This window comes from Ischnura elegans, assembly GCF_921293095.1.
Source record: "Ischnura elegans chromosome 13 unlocalized genomic scaffold, ioIscEleg1.1 SUPER_13_unloc_1, whole genome shotgun sequence".
Lineage (NCBI taxonomy): Eukaryota > Metazoa > Arthropoda > Insecta > Odonata > Coenagrionidae > Ischnura > Ischnura elegans.
In genome coordinates this window covers 11,067,861-11,093,574 of record NW_025791657.1, presented here as the reverse complement: position 1 = coordinate 11,093,574, position 25,714 = coordinate 11,067,861, and the positions used below count along the sequence as shown (strand labels likewise).

At 37.1% G+C, this 25,714-nt stretch overlaps 1 protein-coding gene across 1 annotated transcript; it reads left to right on the top strand.

Annotated features, from left to right (window-relative positions):
* The first annotated feature begins 4,519 nt into the window (after window positions 1-4,519).
* LOC124172036 (zinc finger protein 2 homolog) lies at window positions 4,520-23,229 on the top strand. The gene is made up of 6 exons (XM_046551438.1): window positions 4,520-4,613; window positions 7,972-8,136; window positions 9,086-9,205; window positions 15,432-15,557; window positions 17,856-17,919; window positions 21,296-23,229. Exons 2-6 carry the CDS (start codon window positions 8,080-8,082, stop codon window positions 22,978-22,980), a joined length of 2,052 nt encoding a protein of 683 aa, XP_046407394.1. The 5' UTR covers window positions 4,520-4,613; window positions 7,972-8,079; the 3' UTR covers window positions 22,981-23,229.
* The last annotated feature ends 2,485 nt before the right edge of the window (window positions 23,230-25,714 follow it).

Here is a 25,714-nt window from a genome sequence, read left to right as displayed (position 1 = left end):
GGCGAGAAATTACTATGTATTGCAGGTCATGTAACTTATAAATCAGGGACGATTCGCGGAATATCAGATAAATGTACTAAGTACTGATGTCTTGTCTACCATATATCAAAAAAGCAGCTAGATGAATGGACGCATAACAGAGTAATGATGATTTTTAAACTGGTATACCTTCCGGCGAGTCTCAGCTTCGCGGCGAGAAAATACTACGTATTGATGTCTTGTCTGCCACATATCACAAAAGGAGCGAGATGAATGGACGCATAACAGAGTAATGATGAATATTATAAAGTCATACCGTCGGTCAAGTCAAAGCGTCGCGGCGAGAAAATTTTAAGTATTGTAGGTCCTTTTACTTATAAATCAGGGACAATTCGCGGAATATCAGAGTATAGTACTGAGTATTGATTTCTTCTCTGCCATATATGAAAAAAGCAGCGAGATGAATGGACGCATAACAGAGTAATGATGATTTTTAAACAGGTATACCTTCCGGCGAGTCTCAGCTTCGCGGCGATAAAATACTACGTATTTCAGGTCTTGTAACTTATAAATCTGGGACGATTCGCGGAATATCAGATAAAAGTACTAAGTACTGATGTCTTGTCTACCATATATCAAAAAAGCAGCGAGATGAATGGACGCATAACAGAGAAATGATGATTTTTAAATAGGTATACCTTCCGGCGAGTCTCAGCTTCGCGGCGAGAAATGACTACGTATTGCAGGTCTTGAACTTTTGTAAATCAGGGACGATTAGCGGAATATCAGAGTATAGTACTAATTATTGATGTCTTCTCTGCCATATATAAAAAAACCAGCGAGATGAATGGACGCATAACAGAGTAATGATGATTTTTAAACAGGTATACCTTCCGGCGAGTCTCAGCTTCGCGGCGAAAAAATACTACGTATTGCAGGTCTTGTAACTTATAAATCAGGGACGATTCGCGGAATATCAGAGTAAAGTACTAAGTATTGATGTCATGTCTACCATATATCAAAAAAACAGCGAGATGAAAGGACGCATAACAGAGTAATGATGATTTTTAAGCAGGTATACCTTCCGGCGAGTCTCAGCTTCGCGGCGAGAAAATACTACGTATTGCAGGTCTTGTAACTTATAAATCAGGGACGATTCGCGGACTATCTGTCTACATAACTACGTATTGATGTCTTGTCTGCCACATATCCAAAAACGAGCGAGATGAATGGACGCATAACAGAGTAATGATGAATAATATAAAGTCATACCGTCGGTCAAGTCAAAGCGTCGCGGCAAGAAAATATTAAGTATTGTAGGTCCTTCAACTTGTAAATCAGGGACGATTCGCAGAATATCTGTATATAGTACTAAGTATTGATGTCATGTCTGCCATATATGAAAAAAGCAGCGAGATGAAAGGACGCATAACAGAGTAATGATGATTTTTAAGCAGGTATACCTTCCGGCGAGTCTCAGCTTCGCGGCGAGAAAATACTACGTATTGCAGGTCTTGTAACTTATAAATCAGGGACGATTCGCGGACTATCTGTCTACATAACTACGTATTGATGTCTTGTCTGCCACATATCCAAAAACGAGCGAGATGAATGGACGCATAACAGAGTAATGATGAATAATATAAAGTCATACCGTCGGTCAAGTCAAAGCGTCGCGGCAAGAAAATATTAAGTATTGTAGGTCCTTCAACTTGTAAATCAGGGACGATTCGCAGAATATCTGTATATAGTACTAAGTATTGATGTCTTGTCTGCCATATATGAAAAAAGCAGCGAGATGAATGGACGCATAACAGAGTAATGATGATTTTTAAACTGGTATACCTTCCGGCAAGTATCAGCTTCGCGGCGAGAAATTACTATGTATTGCAGGTCATGTAACTTATAAATCAGGGACGATTCGCGGAATATCAGATAAATGTACTAAGTACTGATGTCTTGTCTACCATATATCAAAAAAGCAGCTAGATGAATGGACGCATAACAGAGTAATGATGATTTTTAAACAGGTATACCTTCCGGCGAGTCTCAGCTTCGCGGCGAGAAAATACTACGTATTGCAGGTCTTGTAACTTATAAATCAGGGACGATTCGCGGACTATCTTTCTATGGTACTACGTATTGATGTCTTGTCTGCCACATATCAAAAAAGCAGCGAGATGAATGGACGCATAACAGTTTAATGATGAATATTATCAACTCATACCGTCGGTCAAGTCAAAGCGTCGCGGCGAGAAAATATTAAGTATTGTAGGCCCTCTAACTTGTAAATCAGGGACGATTTGCTGAATATCTGTATACAGTACTAAGTATTGATGTCTTGTCTGACATATATCAAAATACCAGAGAGATGAATGGACGCATAACAGAGTAATGATGATTTTTAAACTGGTATACCTTCCGGCGAGTCTCAACTTCGCGGCGAGAAATTACTATGTATTGCAGGTCATGTGACTTATAAATCAGGGACGATTCGCGGAATATCAGAGTATAGTACTAAGTATTGATGTCTTCTCTGACATATATCAAAAAACCAAAGAGATGAATGGACGCATAACAGAGTAATGATGAGTTTTAAACAGGTATACCTCCCTCGAGTCTCAGCTTCGCGGCGAGAAATTACTACGTATTGCAGGTCTTGTAACTTTTAAATCAGGGACGATTCGCGGAATATCTGTATATAGTACTAAGTAATGATGTCTTGTTTGCCATATATAAAAAAACCAGCGATGTCAATGGACGCATTTGTGAGTTATGGTAAATATAGTACAGTGATACCGTGACCTGAGTTTTAAGCTAAATGTTGGCATCACTGCAGATTGTTGGGATAAAACTGTGGGCCAAGGTAACACAAGTAACCTACGAAAGGAATGAAACATATGCAAGAGATCAGAATTGCTGTGGAAAACATGCCCATAAAACGGAATAAAACAATAACTAAGGAGATCAATAAAATGTAAACCCTCACTTACTTGTAAGTCAACAAAATCGCCTTAGGCATCCTTTCCAGTTATCTGGCTTCCTGCAATTGAAAAGAATATGTTGTAACAATAATCATTTTTCTTCATGCACAGTCTGCACGGAGTACCCTCAGAATTCCTTTCTGAAGACTCAGATAAATTCTCAGAGGTAATACTCATGTTTTCACAGCAATAACTCATTCTATCTGTAAAACCAGTTCACTCCTCAAACAAACCATCCACACAGCACTCAGTTATTTGCAAATTTCTAATACATTACGTTCATTTCTATGACTTACGCCAGCGCAAAAACTTCAGAATAATCAAGGAAAAGTGCATAAAAAGCTCACATTTACATTGGACCTAAAAAATAAATCGCTTTTCGACAGAAAAGACAGCAAATATTTTACACGGACACCATGCTCATTGACTTCCTAACTCTGACCATGGTAGCAAGATTTAGTTACCTACCGGACTTCATTTGCATTTTACACCGCTATAGGATTGCGCATACAACTGGCCTAAAATCGAAAAATGAAATATTTCCCACAATAAGTGATATATTATGCTACTCAATTACATTCTTTGAAAAACAAAAATATTTTTAACCTTTTTTAATTCTACATTTAAGAATTTTGAACTCTTTCTCATATTTAAAGGCTGTAGATGTACTGTGACCTGTGGACGCCGAACTTGGGCTTAAACTTCGTTTCTTGCCAAGTCATTGATTAACTTTTAACCTAACATTTTTAAACTACAATCAATCGAAAATTTGACGAATTTATAATGAAATGGTCCTTTATTTTTTGAAATAGAAATAAATTACTCTTCACACACGGATGTTTGGCCTGCTCTATAGGTGCGCTCTTGGCGGATAAAATGGCAACTAGAAAACATCGGTTCTCTACAGAGGTTGATTGTATAGTCATATAATAACAAGTTAACATTGTGGATTAATCTTGTCGTGGATGTTTGTCCGAAGAATTTACAGTCGTGTGATAAATTGTTGAAAATTTTCTCAATCCATGCTATTGAGTCGTGATATATCTTTCCATCGATTCATCATGTGTTGGCTTTTGTGTTCCTTTCGTTGAGCTTTCTAATGTATTTCATTTTCACTCATCATCTTAGTGAATGTAGTTTCCTTGTTAGATTATGTGATCTATGTCAATGCTGAGTAGATGATTTCTTTGACGATAAACCTAAATGAAAGAGTGAATGAGATTTTGAATCGACAACATGAGTCGCACCATCGGGATTTTCACTGAATCTTCAGATGGGAATCCAGAAATAGACCTTTGCAGACTTTGTAGGGAGAAACATGATTGTTATTACAGCATATTCACTTCGAATGTAGGATGCAAAATAACTGTGAAGGATGCCCTACATGATTTAGTTGGTTTACAAGTAAGTAGCACATTAAATTTTATCGATTTTCTTTACTATGGTGCTTACTCCATTTTATGTTTTAATGCCAAACTCTATTGATGTGTAACTTGTTTATTAACATCTCAGGTTGCTGTGGGAGATGGACTGCCCACTACCATGTGTCCACTGTGTTTGAAGAAACTTACGGAATTCAGTGTTTTCAAAAAGATTTGTTTAGAATCAAACGCCATTCTGAGAAAAAGTTTGCCGACAAGTTGCTTCAAGGTGAGTACTTATCGTAATTTCTTATTTGAAGACTGGTGTAGTTTAAGTATTACAGAGTTAAAGGTGAAACTCTTTGGCTTATGTCGACAGCAGTAGGAATCAATAAAGATGCATTTTGCGAAACGGTTTACGGAAAAGTGTAACAAATCCAATTACTCGTAAATGGTTTTTCCCCACCCGTCAATCCTAGGCAAGGTCCTATTAATGTTGCAGTTGGTGTTACAGTTGCGACGATTGAAGACATTTTGTCTTCTGGTAAAATTAAGTGTTTGCTAAACTACTAGGAAAGTAAAGCATTCAAATTCAATATTTATCAACTCAAAAAGGCAATCTACCCACTGTGCTATACCACGCTACCTTTTTAAGTATATGATTAGGTAATCGGAGCATGTTAAAGTGAACAAAAAATCCCTGACGAATTGCTGCTAAAGATTGAAGTGTCAGAGACCCATAAATTGGTTTGTCAATGCGTTGTCAAATAAAGTCACATGTGCACGTAAACTTATTATCTTTCTTTAGCTCCGAGTCTCTTCCTTACCTTTAACTATGACCTCATGAGGCTATGGTTATGTATAACTAAAAATATCTCTGCGAAGTTTCGGAAATTGATTGTTTATTTTCAGGTCATCTTGTATGAATAGATGGTGGTTACAATGAAGGTAAGGCTGGCAAAGTATTAGAAATTAATTTATGTGCGGAAAAATTAACACAGAAAACATTTTCATCAAAAATGTAAAAATGGAAAGCAAATTAGGAACTTGGATGTGGTAAATCTTTTCTGTATTTGTTAAGTTTGTTTTTATTAACTATTTTCCAATATTGGAATATAATTTTTATATTTGCATCAACTTTGATTATTTAAATTACAGCATATTTGACTAGAACCATTTCTGTTAATGCCTTAATTAAAATTATTTGCATTTGTACTTATAAAAACAGGTTTTTACACAATCAATTAGATAAACTTTTTTCTTTCTAAAAATGCATTGTAAAATTTGAAAGTTTTCTACAAATTTTATGGTAAGCAAGTTTAAGTATGACCTTAGCATAAATACGTTCAAAGGTTACCTGTGTTAGGAAATACACTTTTAAGGTACTGAGGTGTTCATCCTTCATAATGGTCTTCAAAATCTTTGCAAAGAATGTGACATGCAGAAGCTTACTCAAGAATTCTCAGATTCTCCTACTCCATCATGGCCGACATTTCTATTTCGACGAGTTGCCCAGGTGCCCTGATGTTGATGGACAACTCATACATCGAAACTTCGGCTGATTGTAAGATAGAGTTGGAGAACCTGACCCAGTGGAATTCCCATGCAACTTTAAACGATTCTATATGAAGGAAAAACCTGTTATAATCCTTTTTATGATATGCATGCCTGGCAAGGTTATTGCATTCTTATTTTTTTGGGGCTATCGATGTAAATAAAGGCTATAAATCATCCTCAGAGTAGCTTAATTCTTACAATCTATTTTGAGGTATTTTCTTGAAACCTTTTTTTTTATTTGTTTTGATAACGTTTCGTGTATTAATTGCGTGATATTTGGAATGGGATGCTGTTTTAATTTGTGGATCAATTTTGCTCAATGAGTTTGGAGTGTGTTGACAGAAATAGTTTCCTAGTTCATAAGGAGTAATTAATGTTTTTTGCTAATTTTTGTGGATTACCTTTGAGTTTATGCAGGTAACTGTGGTGATAAACTTTTTCACCTAACTGTAGAGTTAAAGATTTACTTCGTGATGGGTATTTATTTTGTATTTTAATGAACGATGTGATTGATAATTAATAATTGTGGTTAATTAATAAGGCTCTGCCCACCCTATGATAGAAATGTAGCTATTAGAATATCTTATGGGTGAGGTGTAAAAGGAAGGATGTTGTCCATTGCTAGCTTGAGTTTTTCCCCATCATTGTGGCAGAGCTTGAACACGGGAATGGTTTAAGTGTTCATCTTTTGAGGTTATGCATGAATGAAGCCATTTTTAAATGTATTCATATGAGTGCAACTGCTGATCTGCCAGACCATGTATTATTGAATGCAACAAATAATAATCAGATGTTTCAATATCTGGGGAATTTGGTGGGTGCATTCAGCCTTTGCACTGTTTCCAGCTTGGTTTTAAAGTACAATGTTCTAGGCTTGTAATGTGAGGTTGAGCATTTCATGCTGTGGAATTACTGTTGAATCGTTGGAAACACAATTTCCTTGCTTGACACTAAATTCCCAATGCATGCAATCCCTTGGAAATGGCTTGGTGGGCAGCTCCAAATACAAAGCAGTCTCTTCTTGAGTATGGCATTGATCTTCATTGAGAAATGCCTCCAGTTGATTTTCTCTGGAGGTTTTTGGCCTTTCTTCACATAGACAGTTGTCATCATTGAAATGATTGTCTTTGAAGCAATGATACCAATTGTGTAACAGTGTTTCTGTTATAGCAGCATCTCAGTTAACTTTATGGCGCTCTTCTCTCAACACTAAGTATCTAATATCGTGACGTATTCATCATGGTTGTTGAGCAGTTTGTTAACCTAATGTCTAAGCTTGAGTCATGATTATTCTGGTAGTTCAAAATTGACCAACAATCAGTGCTATAGCCATCTATTGAAAGGCAGTAGAAACTTTGTTTCGAGCATAATACATAATTGCTGTGTGATTGGTTTTGCATGTTTTAAGGATAATAACAACAGGGTAATTTAAAAAACCATTTCATAAAAAAGTTATGGAACAGAGGATGATTTTGAGGTCTGTTTTCTTTCTGCATAAATATTACACCCTTTATTCTCTTCTGGAGTTTATTTGAGTATTAACAAGAGGTAAGAGAACATAACAAATGCATTAAAAGCATGCTCCACATGTTTTTTTCCATGATTCTACTGTTGAGAAAAGAATACATAGTGAATTTGGCCTGTTAACAGTTACTACTACCAAAGTGACAATTGCAGAAGGAAATTGAGTGCAAAAATAAGGAACTTGATTTATTCATTTTGTTAATTGCAAAAAATTAATCTTCAGTCTCTCATTTGATTTCTCATGATTTGAAAAAATGGAAAAATGATACATCTAAATAATTTCCATTCTCCATCATGTATTTTGCTGTGAAAGGGTAAGCTTCCATGGTCCCCAAGATATTTTGAAAAGGCACTGTGTGAACTTGGAATATCAGGGATCTTTTTGTCAAATTTTTTTCAGTTTGCGCTGAAGTTTTTCAGTATTTGATTAACAGGCATACAGAGACCAGGCTATTTTTTATATAATAGCAGAGGCAATATGTGTAACATTCTTCTTTTCAATGCTTAGAGTATTCCATATTTGTGTTTTTAAAGAGATAAAGGTTTATCCGTTACTTTTTCTGCAGAGTTTTGAAGGAGGGGCAGATGATGAGGAGTCAGTGCCTTGTGTGGAGACTAAAGACTGCATTCACGATGCCATTGAAAACACTTCAGAGTTTGCATGCTCAGCCCAAATGACTGAAGTATACATTCCTGTGCCAGACTGCTTATTGCCCAGGGACGATAAGTTGGTAAGTTATATTCTCATTCACAGTGAAAACTGAGTCTAATCACCTTCAGTTTTACAAATTTCTCGAGGGTGTGTCTGTTATAAATTTAAGAATTTTTGTGGGAAGTCACTGGCATAATGCAACCTTCAGATGTTGTTCTTTCTAGTAGTGACACATGAGGCAGGAAGTGGAACCACACAAACGTTTTTTCATGCAAGTCAATAGCAGTTGTACAGCATTGATGATCTGTTGACAGAAATTTTTCTTATTCTGTGGACTATACTTTTGTATAACCTTGTCAAATCTCTGTTCAAACCATTAGGGGGTGTGTCTGTTATAAATTTAAGAATTTTTGTGGGAAGTCACTGCAATAATGCAACCTTCAGATGTTGTTCTTTCTAGTAGTGACACATGAGGCAGGAAGTGGAACCACACAAATGTTTTTTCATGCAAGTCAATAGCAGTTGTACAGCATTGATGATCTGTTGACAGAAATTTTTCTTATCCTGTGGACTATACTTTTGTAAAGCCTTGTCAAATCTCTGTTTAAGCCATTAGTGGTGGCTATTACAAGGCTGTGTCTCATGATTGCCCTCTATTCGTTCAAGCCATCATCCTCCATTATTTCAACGGAGGAACCAGCATAAACTATTGTGGATCCTTTTTGTAAGCCTAGGTGAAGAAATGATGAAGACAATTCAATGTGCAGTGGAACCTCGATGTATCATTCCCACTGTTGTTCCCTTACTGTAAGTGGCCAATACTCTCATTCTAACCACGTGATGTTGGTGGTGTAGCTTTCCCCTCACTAGTTGAGCGTTTATATGCTGGAGTTTGATCTGTGAGTAGTAAGAAACTCATGATTATTTTGGCCAGCTGGAGTGGTCTCACTTAAACGAGGAGTTTTCATTATCGAATAAGGAAATTTTTGTTCTTCCTTTATTTAGTGACGCCCATTATTCTCTTCTAGTTTCATGTGAAAGATGAGAGTGAAGACCCTCTGAGTGAAGGGAACTCTCCTGTGCCGCTCATGTCAGATCCAGCTGCAATAACAAGTGATGCCGTAGACCCATTGGCCACTGATGACCTGGTGAGTGTACTTTTGCCAAGTGTAATTTAATTTTTCTACAGCACAATGTCATACCTTTCTGCATAATTTATAATTGCTTCTCATCTGAAACGTACTGCATTTTGCCTTGCCTGTTCAGTCATGAACAACTACGGAAGAGCTTTCATGTTTTAATCATTTAAATTATATGTAAATAACAGATTTTTTGGATTTTGCCATACTGACAGCTCAACTTTGCTCACTGAGCAAGTAAGCTCTCTGTCATCTCGGCACTAAGCAGTCATTTGTTATGTGATCGTACAAACACAGTTTCATTTCAGTTTAGTATGGAGCGGAAGGGGGGATGTTTTGAATTGAGAGTTAAACTGAGTACTATATAATAAGGTGCACTGAAACACATTGATCGTGACATCATGATGTAGCTGCTAGCTAGATTCCACGACATAACTCGCATTCCTTATGAGAGATTGATGTTCACAGGAATCTGATTGTTGAAGATTTGGATTTTGTGATGAAAATGAAGAGGAATTTACTATGGGGACGAGGGATATGTTAGACCTTCTTTATCATTTTCGAATTGAGAGTTGGGCATCGGTGATGCAAGTCGATTGCCAAAAGATAAGTTATGTTAACACTTTCAACGCTGACCATGTAAAACTCAAAATCATCCCCCTGTGTGGCTTCCGTTTTTTTTTCCTTCCTGTCAACTGTACAGTGGGATAGACATGTGATGCAGGTTGCACAGGATGTGCTTTTTCCCAACGCCACCGTTTTCTTTCAATTTTTTGTGTGCGATGTGTCCAAAAAATACAAGGAAAATGAATTTGTAATGTTCTACTGGTATTGCCATTGATATTTTGCCACTGCCATAGGAAATTTTTGGTTTAGATGGTCATACACTCATGCCTTGTATAGCTCAATTTTGATATAGTGCAGATTTGTTACTCGAGGAAACATCATAATGCAGTGTAGTTAATCAAAAAACTTTATCGCTCTAATGATAACACGTGAACTTGCGCTCAGTACATACAAAAGTGCTATCATTTTGCATATTTTAATGGTATTGCTTGCCTCAAATCATCTTTGTCTATATATTTATCGAAATCCATTGCTGTGTAATGTCCAATAGCATTACTTGGCATTGGGTCTAGATAGTCAGCCTACCAAAGTTATTTATCTCCTCGCCTTAACAGAATGACAATAGTTAATTTAAATCATTAATTATGCGTAAAGCTAGTGTAAATGAGTTTTTTTTTTAAGCGATACGGTATGAGACGTAATTTTTGCCATCATAGGTTATCAGGCGATTGACTTCCAGGTAGAGGGTCTATGCTAAAGCCCTACAGGTCATCGGTATTCACGCGGGAGAAATGGAGTTGTAGCCGAGTTGCATATGAATATTATCCACACATAAAGGGCCTGCTTTAGTCTCAAACACAATGGCATCATTCCCTCCCAGCAGTCGTAGGCCCTCTGTGTTACAGGAATACAGTGCTGCAGTAGGTGATTTTGATGGAGCCATACAGAGGGAAAACCAAGAGAACAATGGCCAAAAGTAGGAATGCATGTAGAAAAATCAAGAAGTTATCAATAAAAACCATAACCTAGAAGAGAAATTAATACAGGTAAATTGAAAGAGGTCAATTGCTTTGAAAATGGAGATCATCAAAGAAATATTGCGTGGAAGTTTAAACTCACAATTATCTCTTACTGTTCTGCAGCTGTAAATTTTGAAGCCACTAGTTATAAATATGTTCCATACTTAGAATCTGATGCATTGTTTCCTTACCTCTGTATTTGTATTCTCAGCTTTGAGTAGGACATTCTGTTTTGTAGAATGCTCCCTGTGCCTTTACTATTCCAATGTCTATTTCTTTCTTGCTTCATCCATCACTGGTAGCTGGACTTCCTGTGGCTTATCAATGAACTGGTCACTCTGCTTTATGTAGCTTAGCATATCAGTCTGTCTGTAAGGTTATGAAACATTAAAATTGCATATTATTGAAGCCATAGTAAGTGGTGTAATTATACTTGAAAGTGGTGATGTTATCATTATTTTTTATATTTTATCACGGATGTATTCCTTTTCCACCTGAAACAACTTCACGTGTTTGGAAGCATTGTCTTATGCTTTTTGAGAAAATAAGTTGCAAATGGTTCAGTTATTTCCATGAAAACTAATGATGTTCTACTTAAATTGCATTGCAAATATTTATTTAGTCCCTGGATGTAAAAATACCTCAAGAAAACCACTTATGAGTAGGGATATGAATTTTTGGTGGTTTCAGAGGGAGAAAAGCAGTACTTTGAAATTGGAAATCAGGTTGTTTCAAATAGACGTTTCGGTGTTTTCTCAAAAACTGCAAGTTTAAATACATGCTTAAATTAGTTTTTATTTCAAAACCTAGAAAAGGGTCAGTACCATAGTTTAACCAAATATATCTCGGTTATGTGACACTTCCCTTGTAGCTGTGTTATGACTGCAGACAATCACCTCAGTGGCGGAACCGGGAAAGTTGATCTAAGTTGCAAAGTAAGCTGTAATACCTGTCTGTAGTGAAATGGGGAATGTGATATGTATAAAAATTGCATGCTGTTTTGTGTGGTTAGTTAGCATTAATTCTTTCTAATATGTCAATTTCAGTCTAGATTACTTCTTTTACAAATTCCACTGGATCTAGAATAACATAGGTAACACTGCAGAGTCAAATCAAGCCACCAAGATAACTGAGAGTCAATGCCACTCAACATTTTGCATACTTACACTACATGATCTACTAGATTTTGTTTGTTTCAACCTTCAAAGTATACTCAAATGAAAAGTTCTAGATTCTCTTGAGCTAAATGATGATGCTTATCATCCAACACTCTTGTGTATGTAGAAAAGAGCCAATCACAGTCGACATTTACACAAGAAATCCGAATCGATTTCATCACAGCTTCACTAAATGTTAGAAATGTTTGTGACATCCCTAGCAACACTGCTGTAATGTCTACCTTTAGCTTTCCACTTACAGGATTCTTCAAAAAAGATTTCAGTTCTTTGTAACATCGCATTACACCAATATCATCCAGTTTGGAACACAAACTTATTATCTTAATTTTCTGCTCAAGTTCTTCAGTGATAATCATTTGTGCTATATCAGCTGGGTCAAATACATTGATATTCTTACAAAACTGTTTAGGGGGGTCAATAGCCTGAAACTCCAGTAGCTTGGTTACAGCATGGGAAGCTGCACTGGACAGGACTGCACTCACTTTACCCCTACTGACTGCCCTTCCACAATCCTCTAGCAGTTTAATAAAATTGCTCCCATAACTCCCTCATACAATGAGTTCAAGTGCTTGCTGAATTTCCCTTAGCTGCCCATCTAGAATAGGTACAGCTGGCTGTGAGTGTCCCTCCAGAAATGTGATCATTTCAACAATGTGTTTGCCATGTTCTGTGATGAACATAGCCTGTATTTGGATTGATTCCTAGTCTTCTTCTGAAATACTATGGAGAAAATCAACCCATCGTTGTCACGTGTCATGTCCTCACTGTGCCTAAACCCTACAATGGCCTTTTGCATGTGTTGCAAGATATGCCACAGATTCACACCATGAGCTCCACCTGGTTAAGAATGGCTGAGGAAATAGTGGCACTTGCTTTTAAGGGTAGGCTGTATTCAAATATGTTATCTATAAAGGTGCTTCCTTTTTCATGTGTTTAGGAGTGCCATCTTCACTTTGGATACTGCTTGATGCAAAATATGCAGATGTTTCCCAAGAGTATACAGTACTAAATTAAGTTCATGGGCCCAGGACTGAATTATCAGAACATTGTCTGACAACAAATCCTCCATTGCATGAAAACATTTTGTCGTGTAGTGAGCAGAGTCTAATGCTGTTACATAATCGAGTGGTATTTCGTACTACTTCCGTGTGTCTAAAATTGCTCTTGAACATGTTTTTGAATTATCAGTTTCCAAGTACACACATTACCAATTAAAATGTCCAATGCACTATCAAGAAGTGCAGCAATTTTTAGCAAGATTACAAAAACATTTTCTTCCCTCTTTTCCATTGTTTTATCGCAAAAAACTATCACCTACTTGTCCTTCAGTTGAATCTTCGTGTTGTATTTTAAATCGGGAATGTATTTGTCCCTTAGTTGGCAAATGTAGGTAATTTCTCCAGCACCAGTAGCGAGGTAAATTTATTCACAGGGGTAAATAAAATGTTAGTTTTTCTATGACTACGGAAAGGATTAGAATGCTTTGACTTAATTTACAAAAAGCTGCTGTAATCGTATACTTGCCCTCAACGAATTCATTCAAAAATAATTTACAGTAGCGGGTGTAACTTTGTGGAAATCTACAATCGCAGGAATAGAAGGATCAACAACTTTGCTATTTCCACATGGTAATTTATTGAGACCAACCATGGTTTCGTTACAGCGACCTTGATAATTTTACGCTGCAAGGAAACCATGGTCGGTCTCAATAAATTACCATGTGGAAATAGGAAAGTTGTTGATCCTTCTATTCCTGTCATTCAAAAATTACTTCATATGCTCATTTTCCAATTTGTAGATAAGAATGTCAGTTTTGAGAAAGTTTCATACTACCCACTTTCCAAAATGATGAGCAATTTGGTTTTTCATGGCAGCAGTTGATGCAGATAGAGATTGATGTTTTTAACTTTAAATAATATCCTTACTTACCAAATTTTGTAGCAGTTAGATGCTTCGAAGATTTTCAATGTTTTTTAATCGAGTCTTTCCTTTCCTAAGCTACCTGACAATTGCAGAATTTGAACATAACCATACCTTTATCGATACAATAAAATCCATCCATTTGGTACGGAAAATCCCTGTCCCTTTTCATAATTTTTCATTCGGCTTTACAATAACTCATCAAAATAACTAGAATGTCTGACACACCAGCAGCAATACTTAACAATGGACACTGGAAAACAGTTATTTGACAGATATAGCTTAAAGATAGAGATCGAAACATTAGGTATTCAGGCAGGTGCAGTCCATGGGTGCATTCATCAAGCTAGCGCCGGGCTAGGGGACAGTTCTACTCGGAATATACTACTGAAAATTTTTATGCTCACGGAGTGACAACAGTTCTAGGGGCATGCTTCAGATTCCTCTGCTAATATAATATTCCATTTGTGATGTTGATAAGAAAAAATTGCATACATTGCTCTTCTGTTGTTCAACTCAGAGAGCAAATAGATGGTTATTCCCTCAGAGTTAGGATGTGAGATTGCCATATATTGCCTAGTATTGCAGCAAATCGAAAACACGCGATGCCATCCTCCCGCGATTGTATCGCAACATTTGTTATGCTATGAGGAACTGCACTCGTCCACATACCTAAGGAATACTCCCACTTGTGTTAATTTTCATAGAATTGAAATAATTCTGTGTAATGTAATGCTTGTTCCTATGTTTGAAATTATAGTTTCAAAATTTTCTCCAAAAAAATAAAAATTCGTATTTTGGGACACAATTTGTGACATTTCCTGAGTTCAAAAGTCTTATCCTCAGTTACTTTGAGGTAATTTGTAATGTCTTATCTCTACCAGGACCCTTTGTGTCTAAATCTGCAAAATTCTTGATGGCGAAATTTTCCCATCCCCACTTATCAGTTGTCCATGTAGAGTAAATGAACCTTCATATTTTTACATTGAACCTGTGCAAGCTTTGTTCTATAAGGAGTTTATCTACAGATTTCTCTTTTTTGTTAACTCAGAATGGCCTTCTGTTAAATCTTGTCTGAGTAAGTTTAATTTATCTTTCAAAATGTTTGATGTCTCTAAACTGAATTATAAACCAAAATATACACTAAATTTGTCCTCCATTTTTGACCGTATTTCCATGAATGTATGTTATTACCTATGAGCTCTGGATTCTCATGCAAAGTTCTTTCGTAAAATAAGTTACAGTCACGAATAAGATTTTATCTGGAGTTCTGCATCTCCAGAAATGATTGCCCTGAGGATCATCAAGTGCCTTTTGGAGGGATTTTGCGATGAAAATAGGAAGTAATAGGAATAAAGTAATGTGATAATTTTAACAAAATAAGTATAAATGTTAGAAATTCCTAACATTAGTTACCTTGAGGTGGCTTGCAGGGTAGGATGAAGAATGTATATATTTAAAACTAACTTTTATTTTATTCGTGTGAGGAATTCTCATAAGTTTTTCCATTTTTCTATATCTCAATGATGATGATTGGGGTTTATGTTGCAGCCCAATACCTTAACTGCTTCCCAAGGCAAAAAGGGGGAAGCTCAGGGCACAGGAGCCATGGTGGCAGACCGGGACTGGGCGCTTGTCAGGGCAAAGGAGGAACCATCTCCTGAGGAGAGTGCCCAGGTATGTGTGGAGTTATTGCTATGGAATTTGATGAATTGTTGGAGGAGATTTTGGGCAGAAATGTTTATCAAGGAAAACGCTAGGACATTTAGATTTTTACACAGCTTTAAAGGTAACCCGTTTGATTGAAAGTTGCTAATTACTCGAATAAGTTTTCTCATCTTAAAAAAAGTGTTTTTTTTTCTTTTCATGTTGTACATTTGTATTGTAGTTTTCTTGCCTTATAAAATCCTGGGACGGATAAACTAAACCTTATTAGCCCTACAGTGGGGACGTGGGGCTCCTTGGTGGCCCATAGTGTTTCATGTGTTTGCTCTTTTTCACATGATGACATAAATTACCTGTGATTGTCAGGAGCTACCCATTAATTTGGTGTCAAATGCCTCACATAGATGCTTGTTATTAACCTGCACATGGTTGGCGTTTTATAGCACACAAAAGGAAGTTGGCATGTATTGGCCACGAGCTAACAGTGTTTGGCATGTTTATGCTACTTTTATTGGTACCTCAACAAGTGGCCTACTTGCTTGCCTTCATTGCAAGGGTGTGAGGTGCAAATGATCTAAAGCTATAGCTTTACAAGTGACCAAGCTCAACTTTTTTCCCTGTGGTGAGTAACAAAGAGCGGTACTCTTGCAACGCAAGAGTGTGGATTTCCAGTGGTACTGTTTATTGGAAGTATAGTGACCCTTCTTCAAATTCCTTTCATCTTATTTAGGCTGAGGCACAAGTATTTACAGACAGTGTAACCTATTTGATTCAAAGTTACTTATAACTGGAACAAGTACATATTCTTATCTGAGAGTAAGTCATATTTTCCTCTTTATTTTGTATTTAATTGTTGTAGTTTTCTTGCCTCATATTTTTCTATGTTAAATCTTGGTACCGATGAAGCAAATATCAATATGATATTTATTTTACTATAAAATGTCCTGCGACCAATAAATCATGCCTCGTGAAGATGTTTATTTTACAACATGAAATCCTAGGACTGATAATTCATTGCTCATTTAGAAAATCAGGTCTCACATTTCAATCAAACTCTGTAGTGTTGTAGTTCATTGGGAGCTGTCCACAAATCTCCTCCCATATTAGGTTATACAACCAATGGTTTTAAAAGTGGAATGCAGTTCAACATTTATATACCTAATATATTCCTATAGAAATGGTCTCCCTTTAAGTAGGAGCGGTAGCCCGGTGTTTATATCCTAGGTATGATGTTTACATGTAGCACTTTTCAAAATTTGTTTCTACTTTATATTTTACAAATGTCAGCTGTTCATCACTATCTCCATGATTTTCACTGAAAATTTTACGAGGGGTGTTTTTTAAGTAAGTACCGTTTTGACGTATAAAGCAAGTAATTTTTTTTCAAAATTAATTTATTCACTTGAAAGGCCATACTTAACTCTACATTTCTACATAATTCCCATTATTATTGAGGCATTTATCGTATCTTGGGACCAGCTTTTGTATGCCATCGTCAAAGAAGCTTGCCGCCTGATTAGACAACCACTGTTTCACGGTCGTTTTCCCTTCGTCATCATCAGAATGGTGCTGTCCTGCCATTAAGGGTGTGTTGCTAGTGGATTTTTTTTACTTGCAGCGACGCAATCAATGCAGCAGCGTACTGTGCGACTGTACAAAAATTGCGCTGCGCTATTCAAAACAAAAGGCGTGGCAGTGGTTGTCTAATCAGGCGGCAAGCGTGTTTAACGATGGCATACAAAAGCTGGTCCCAAGATACGATAAATGCCTCAATAGCATTGGGAATTATGTAGAAAAGTAAAGTATGGCCTTTCAAGTGAATAAATTATTTTTGGAAAAAAATTTACTTCTCGTTTTTTTTTATGTCAAAATGGTAGTTACTTTAAAAACGCCCCTTGTAGTTTTCTATGTGGAAATCTTTTTCTGCAATGCAGTGTCAGATTTTATCCCATTTTTTCATTCAGATGCCTAGTTTCCATTACGTTATTTTGGTTCATTCATTGCCAAAGAAACCTTAATTATTACATGGTATCACATGAACTAAATTACATCCATTACAGAGTTATCTAATGAAGATAATATTACAATGCAGGCAGAGCATAAATCAAAGACCGTTTACATGTTGAAAAAAATGGAATAATATTTAATTCCCTGAAGTGTTGAAAATATCTTTATTTTGTAAGGAAAAAATTTATGTGGAATTCCAAATTTTGATATAATGTGGTGCCTAAAAAAATTTAAATCAATCCTTTCAAAATTAGTCCTGTATCTCTTTTCGTGCATGATTAATATCTTGATGATTACTTCCAGCCTACCTTAAGTGAGGATGGGGACCCATTTGAGAGTTCAGCTACTGCCCATGTGTCTGCATTTGGTGAGTTCTTTTACGGGTTGCAAATAACTCTGTACTTGGAGGGATTGATGTTAATGTGGAGGATATACTAGTAAATGCTTTTATTTAGCCATCTTTTACTGTGACTAGAGCAATTATTGAACATTTGACCGTGTCTCATAAGTCCACCATGGAAGCAATGGATGAGTGCTTTTAAGGGCCTCAAATAGTTGCATTCCAGTAAGGCTTAGATCACTTTCAGACTTTCAGGACAGTAAAGCACAGGTGCTGTGCTTTAATATAATCTAATGTCCCTACCGATGCCTTCATACCAGTCAAATCATGCGGTGTTCTCCACTGCGCCCATTTCTAACCAGCCAGGCACGGCAGCATCAACAGTGTCAACTGGTCGTGAAATTCAGACCACTTTCAGATGAGGAAACTCTGGATTTCCTTGTGCCATGCGGAGAATGTAGGAATGCGGAAAGTGCTCTCTTCTGAAATTGGCCTTATTGTGACCAATTCTGAAGAATGAAGAACCTGAATTAGTCATCCATTCATATTTCCTGTTGTCTTTATTTTAAGTGGTAATTGGATAGGGGAGAAGTTTTATATTTACTTACTTTTTTGTAGTCATTTGAATCGTTTTTAATGGTCTTCCCTTACAAAATATTTTTGTTTCACTGAAATTGTTGGGTATTTAACTGACATTTAGAGTTTTTTTAATTTTAAGAATTTATATTTATGGCTGAGTATTTTTTCTTAATTTTCTCTATTGGGCATTTTTGACGGTTAAAGTATCATATCAAATGAATAAAAAGAATGCTGCCTTGCTTCAAATAAGCTTGGAGACTAGTTCATTGAAAGAAAAAAATTTACTCATTGTAGCCACGCACCTTTTTTCCAGAAATGCCGGTGAAAGAGGGGGATGTGCGAATCCTCAAAATTTTGTACCCAAAAAGCCAGAATAGAGCATAGCATTTTGTTTGAGTATTGAGTATGAGAAGTAAATTTCAGGGTTCATTGAAAATGTAAACATGGAACTTGGTCAAATGAGGACAAAAATTAGCTTTGCTTTTTGACTATTTAGAATTCGTGGGAAAATTAGCGAAAATCTTTTAAATGAGTGCATTTCTATTCACCGTTTTGTCCTTTGGGATTATCAATGGTGCTTTGTTAGGTTTTGCAGACAACTAGGCATGAAGCTTCCTTGGAGGAGAAAATATGGTTGACATAATATTAAATTTATAGGTATACTCCAGAAACGAAATCAGTATGGCGAAGAAACAGCCGAATTCTTGATATCAATCAAATAATTCTACATTCAATCTGCATAATTCCCTGAAAGGCGTGTGGTAGGGTGTGTTAGGACTTCCGCTGTTCTTACATAAAAAGGATATGCTCTATGGGAATTAGGACTAGCATTTATTAAAATCCTTTACGGCTAGTGGGAAAAACGAATTCCCATATCTACCCGTTCCGCAAAACAACTCTTTTAATTTATCGCTTCTTTTGGACCTGAAAATACAGTGGGGCTCCAGTATTTTGTCCTTTGTGTTGCTTTTAAAGAAATCCATTCTCAACTGTTCAAGAAATCTAAGCCTAGCGTGCAGCCTTCGAGTCTCCAGTGGCTCCCAGTCCAATTCACATAACATCTGGGTAATGCTTTCTGTACAAAGGTAGCGGTTTTTGACGAACCACACAGCCTTCCTTGGTATTTTTTTCAGTTCGCTAATTAAGTCTTTCTTTGCCGGGTCACATACGATCATTGGATTATCGAGGTGCTGTCGGACGAGTGCAAAATAACACCTTTCTTTTACTTTCTCATCTGAAAATCTTCTCTTAATACGCTTGACAAATCCTAATTTCTTCAGGGCTATGCCACAAATATTTCTTATGTGTGGTCCCCACAACAGGTTCAAGGTTATCGTTACTCCCACGTACTTCACTTCGTATATTGCCTCTATGTTAATACCATTGACTGCATAAACATGGTTATAGATGTACGAATTCAGCAAGAAATGTACCGTCATGCATTTGCTCAGATTAAGTTCGAGTCCCCTCTCTAGGCTCCAGAAATTAACGTTGTTTCAGTCCAATGATAGAATTTCATAGTCTGAGTGATCACTAATTTCGCGATAGATGACAGGGTCGTCAGCAAATAAACGTATTTTACTGCTAATGTGGGAGCAGAGTTCATCAATGTATATTATGAACAGCAGGGAAGAAAAATCTATTGTTCCCTTAGCAAAATAATTGCTGAATAGGCCTACGTTGGTGCAAAAAAAAGAAATGAGGTGAATTTGAAGAGAAATTTTCCCTTGCAAAAGCAAAGCAGGGAATTGATCTCTCTTTAGTTCCCAGAAGAATTGACGATAATGTCATACTAACCCAAAATAATAAATTAGTCCTTATTCTTTATAAAATGTTATATGATTATGCCATTGATTCTGAAAGGGAAAGCCAAAATAAATCTGATACGCTTACATCCTACAACAACTAAAATTGACGTTGATGTAGTGGACGTCCAATTCTGTGCAAAAACTATACTGCAGGACTTAATACAAGATGGCAGCCGTCGGTCATTTTTTTACTAATTATTGAAAATTTCTGCTTCCATTACCCTTGACATTTTAAAAGTTCATTAAATATCTTCTCAAGTTATTAGGAGTGGTTTTCTGCAGAAGATAGCTTGGGAAATGATTAAACTGCATATAATGAAAAAGAGTGGAAATGCTACTATCCCAACACAAATAAGAGCTCAGGCTTGCGTGCCATACTTGGAATATCTGCCCTTAGTGCCCCTCCAAACGATTGCTCATCTCATGACAGTTGGGTATATTTCACTCAAGGGAGTTTCTTTTGGCAGTTTGTTCATTGCTTTTATCTTTTAATTTTTAATTACCTCTATGAAAACAAATCCAGGAAAAATTCAAAATAATTTTTCTAGATACTCATCTGTAGTACCTCAAAATTTATTGTGATTGCCAGTGTAAGGAACCTTTTTAATTTAGAAAATATTCACCAACCATTAAAGATTCGATTTACAAGAAAAATATTTTCCCCTTTTAAAGGATCAATTCTGAAAGGGGTCTAATTTTATTCTTTTCCTGCAATTGGAAGTCATATGTGTGATGCGTATGTTTGTGCTTGATTATTTGTATACGTAGCATTTTAACCCATGATTTCGTCTTTTTTGTTCTACTACGCCCATGTTGCCCTCGTCATTTTTATGCTGTGTGTTCTTTTCCCTTTCATATATTTTTATCGAGTCTCTAAGTTCAAGTCCAACTTGGGCAGCAACTGTACCACCTGTTTGTGCATTTTTCCATCCATTCCATGGATTTTAAATAGAAGATGTTGTAGTCTTAAATTTCATGTTTGACTGTGTTGGTTGCTATTTGAAATTTTCTTCTAGGGGTCCCGGCTGCCGAAGAAATGCCCGAGCAATCAATATCAACTTCATATCTGCTTGCAGAAGGAAATCTAAGGAATCATTCAATTGATGAATGCATTGGTCCCACAGATTTGGTGACACAAATTGATTCGAAGGATGGAACATCCCATGAAGAGATAGAGAAAAATCTGATAGATGAAGACTTGGGAAAATGTGGTGCTTCCGAATCTGATGAGATACCAAGTTGCTCAATTCCTGATGACAGACAATGTAATACCAAAGACATTGAATCACTTAAAAGCAGCAGAGGTGGAGCCGCAATGTCTGTTGTTGGGGAGAAAAGTGGTTGTGATGCACCAAATACCTCACATAACCTTAGGTTTATCAGAATAAGTAGAAATTACAGAAGTGGCTGTGAGACCATCATGGGAGGCAATGAGGAGATACTTAATTGCTTGATCGAAAATCCAGGGAGCAGTTACAGTTCAAACGAAGATTCATATAGTTGTTTCAACTGCAGAGATGTGTTCAACAACAAAAAGGAGCTAATGAAACACATGAAAATTCATTTTGTTGCTCGTAAATTTGATGCTGCAGCAGAATCATCAATCGTAGATGTGTCTCTGGAAGCACTTCCATCAAGCGGACATAGAAGATCTTGCGAGCCTACCATCTCAAATGCTTTAAGTGGGCTGGATAGGAAAATGCTAGAGCCCATGCAAAAAGAAAATTTGCTCAACAAGGAAACCAGCGGAGGAAAAGGGGATGAGACAAATACAAGACGATTGACGAGAAGTTTCACTCTGGAAGAGAAATCAACTTCACAAAGTTTATCTTCAAAGTCATCTAGCATTAGAAATCTACGCAATCACGTGGGTCCGAGAAAGGAAGAGAGACCATATTCATGCAGCGAGTGCACTGAGTCCTTCACTCGGAAAAGGGACCTCACCGTACACACTCTTACACACACAGGGGAGAAAACGTATTCTTGTAGCACTTGCAACAAGTGTTTCACTCATAGAGGTCATTTCAACCGTCACTTGCGATCACACGCAAGAGAGAAGCCTTTTATATGTAAGGTGTGCAGCAAGTCCTTCTCTAGGAAAGGCAGTCTCTACGCTCACGTACGTACTCACACAGGAGAAAGGCCTTTTTCATGCAACGAGTGTGAAAAGTCTTTCTCGGATAAGAGTAACTTACTTAGACATTTTCGTACTCACACTGGGTATAAACCGTTTTCCTGCAACGAGTGTGAAAAGTCTTTCTCGCATAAGAGCGACTTAGTTAGACATATTCGTGTTCACACGGGAGAGAGGCCTTTTTCATGCAACGAGTGTGAAAAGTCTTTCTCGGATAAGAGCAACTTAGTTACACATGTACGTACCCACACGGGGGATAAACCGTATTCTTGTAGCATTTGCCGCAAGTGTTTCACTCGGAAGAGTATTCTCGACAATCACATGCGAACACACACGGGAGAGAAGCCTTCTTCATGCAATGAGTGTGAAAAGTCTTTCGCTAGGAAAAGTCACCTCACCTCACACATTAAAAGATACTCGGGAGAGAAACCTTATTCTTGTAGCATTTGCTGCAAGCATTTCACAAAGAGATTTTCTCTCGACAGTCACATGCGTTTGCATATGGGGAGAGAGGCATTAAATCATGACACGAGTGTGAAAATTCTTTCTCGAATAAGAACCACTTAGTGACACATTTTCGTATTCACTCGGGAGAGAAGCCTTTGTCGTGCAGAATGTGCGAAAATTCTTTTTACATAAGAGCCTCTTAGTACATTTGTGAAGAACAATGTTTTCCAATGTTTTTGGCTTTAAGTCTAGTCTTCATTGTCATATTCTAATTGGTTCAGAATTTTCTTAGAATTAATAATTTGTTCTTTGAATTTTCTTTGTTAAAATAATTATTCTTGTCCACATTTTGTAAATAATGTGATATTAGTGCACAATAAAAGGCTTATGGCCGAGTTTGTTAATTTAATGAATTCAGCATGTTATTTATTTTCATTGTCAAAATATATGCAATTTTATTCCTATTTCTCTGTTTTCACTCGCGGCTGAGCGATTCGACACTATTTGTCGGAATGCACCGTCAATAGGACAGCAAGGATAATCGTGGACCATTAACCTTAGAACGGTGAAGTTGCGAGAAAAGGCAGCAATGGAGGTGGAAGATGTACAAGCATTGGCAGAGTGCATGGGGATGTTATCGGAGGGTGGGAGAGTAAGCAGAGGGTGGGGAGTGGATGCTAGGTGGCGCTGAGCGCACTTGCAGTGTTTGGTAATGAGAAAATGATTCAGAGGACACGTCGGACGCAGCCAAAAGTAGTACTACGGAGTTTGTTAGCAAGGGATTCATATATGTACAAACTTTGGCCACAATCCGTTCAGCCGTCTGGAATCACATAGCGGACAGATTAACATGCATTAAAGATTACATATCAAAAAGATTAAGCGTATCCTGACATTATCTTATCGCCGAGGAATGCCATATGTTCCTCCTACAAAGCTAGGTTGACATTTTTATATTTAGAATTGATGATACTTTGTATGCATATGTGATTTTAAAATTTATCTGTGAAAAATAAAGAAAAAGTCTAGTCGACTTTCACATTTCAATACATTTTCAGAATGAAGAAATGCATCTTGGGTAACCAGAGGATTTCCCTTTCTCCACTCATAAAGATTATATGATGTTACAATTGAGGGTAATCTTGCATCATTTTCGCCTCCAGAGGTGCCATTGGGTGTTTATAATTATTTATCGCCAAGGGAAAAATATTTTGTATGGATAGTTGCTAAAAATATGGTTGCGTTCAATCGTTAAATAAATTTTAAAATTAAATTTACTATGCCAAAATAAATTTTTTTGTTAAATATACGAGCAGCAATTGTTAGCTTAGCAACGAGAACTGACCCCCGTGCATGGCGCCCGATGTATCGAACGTCTGTTAATTTTGGTAATATAGATAGAAAATAGTGAAGAACAGCTTGAGGAAATATGAAAGAATAAGATCAACCTTAAGGACAAAAACGAGATGTAAGTAATCAATGTATTAAGAAAAAAAATCTTCAATAAAAATAATTGAATTACCCTGTGCGGGCGACTGAGATTCTTCGAATGCCATATCTTACATAAATGCTTCTCAAGTGGATACATTCAAGTAGTGAACTAAAATATTAGAAGAGCGGAATAGAGAGATATCCATGTCAACTTAATTTAGTATCACTATGTACAGCATGTCAATTGGAGCCCATAGTAAAATTATAGACGCACGTCCGATGAGTCGGACGCTATGCACTAATGGGTTATCCCTTAGGGAGCGGGAACGTTTTTAAACGGTCTGCATGGTGAGTGCGGAGAAAAGGTTTTTCTACGGATGGCCATAATTTCTTATCATTGGTAGCCTTTCCTTGGATTTTATTGCCGACCTTTCGGCGGTGCCTTGAACTCGGCCAAACCTAGTGGCAGAGAGCACAGAGGCGTCTTTCGAGGACTTAACACCCTCACCACGGGGAGCGCTACCCAGAGTATCCCTTCTTAAAGAGAGAGGAAGCTCCCTGCTCTCCGCGGCGCATTCACGATGAAAACCATTCCTACGAATCCTTGCATTTCCTAGGAATTTATTTATCTTGCTGCTGTACTATCGTTTTCAAAAGTATGTAGACACCCACGAGCCCCTCTTAACTGATGTGGTAGGGTCGGTAAAAACTTGGAAGGTTGGCACATGAGGCACATCTCTCACGAGTACGCCAGCAATAGCCGACAAGGACGGACGCGGGGGCGACCGGGCTAGCGAGACAGGAGTCAAACTACAGGCTCAACTGCCCTAGTGGATAGGAAACTCACGTCCACGCTCATGTTGGGCCTTCGATGTGATTTCTTGCGAGCTCCGTGGCGAGGTTGTTCCTCTCGTCAGATTCATATTTGGACTCACGGTGAACACAGAATGTGTGTGTGGCTCCGTAGCTGAGAAGGAATACTTCAAGCGCATTGGATGCACTGAAGTTATTGGGGGGGATTCGAATATGAACCAATTGTATTTTTTTATTTTGTGAAAGGTCAATTGATAACATCAACATAAGAGATATAGATTACTCAATAAAAAAATTAACACCGAATTTTTTAGCGACTAATAATTTTTAAAATAATGAATCAATCTGCCTTAAGACATTTATTTCTAAGCAAGTTTATTCAAAGAGTGGAAATAAGCAGGGGAAGTGGCAGAGGTTGTAATTTGTCCTTGCTACTGTCCAATTTCCATTGATAAAAATCTCTACTCATATTATGGACAATACTCAATAAATAGCCAGATACACTCGCTGTTGAAATCAGAATGATAGCCGTAGATCATGATGTTTGCAACTCAATTGATAACACTTTTCAACCAAAAAATTATTTTTCCTGTTCTAGCCATGTTTTGGC

Excerpts from the sequence above, each read along its gene's own strand:
- LOC124172036 (XM_046551438.1), top strand. The coding sequence starts at position 8,080 with ATGACTGAAGTATACATTCCTGTGCCAGACTGCTTATTGCCCAGGGAC. Across the intron at positions 8,137-9,085 it reads TGCCCAGGGACGATAAGTTG|TTTCATGTGAAAGATGAGAG; the intron begins GTAAGTTATATT and ends ATTCTCTTCTAG. Across the intron at positions 15,558-17,855 it reads CTCCTGAGGAGAGTGCCCAG|CCTACCTTAAGTGAGGATGG; the intron begins GTATGTGTGGAG and ends GATTACTTCCAG.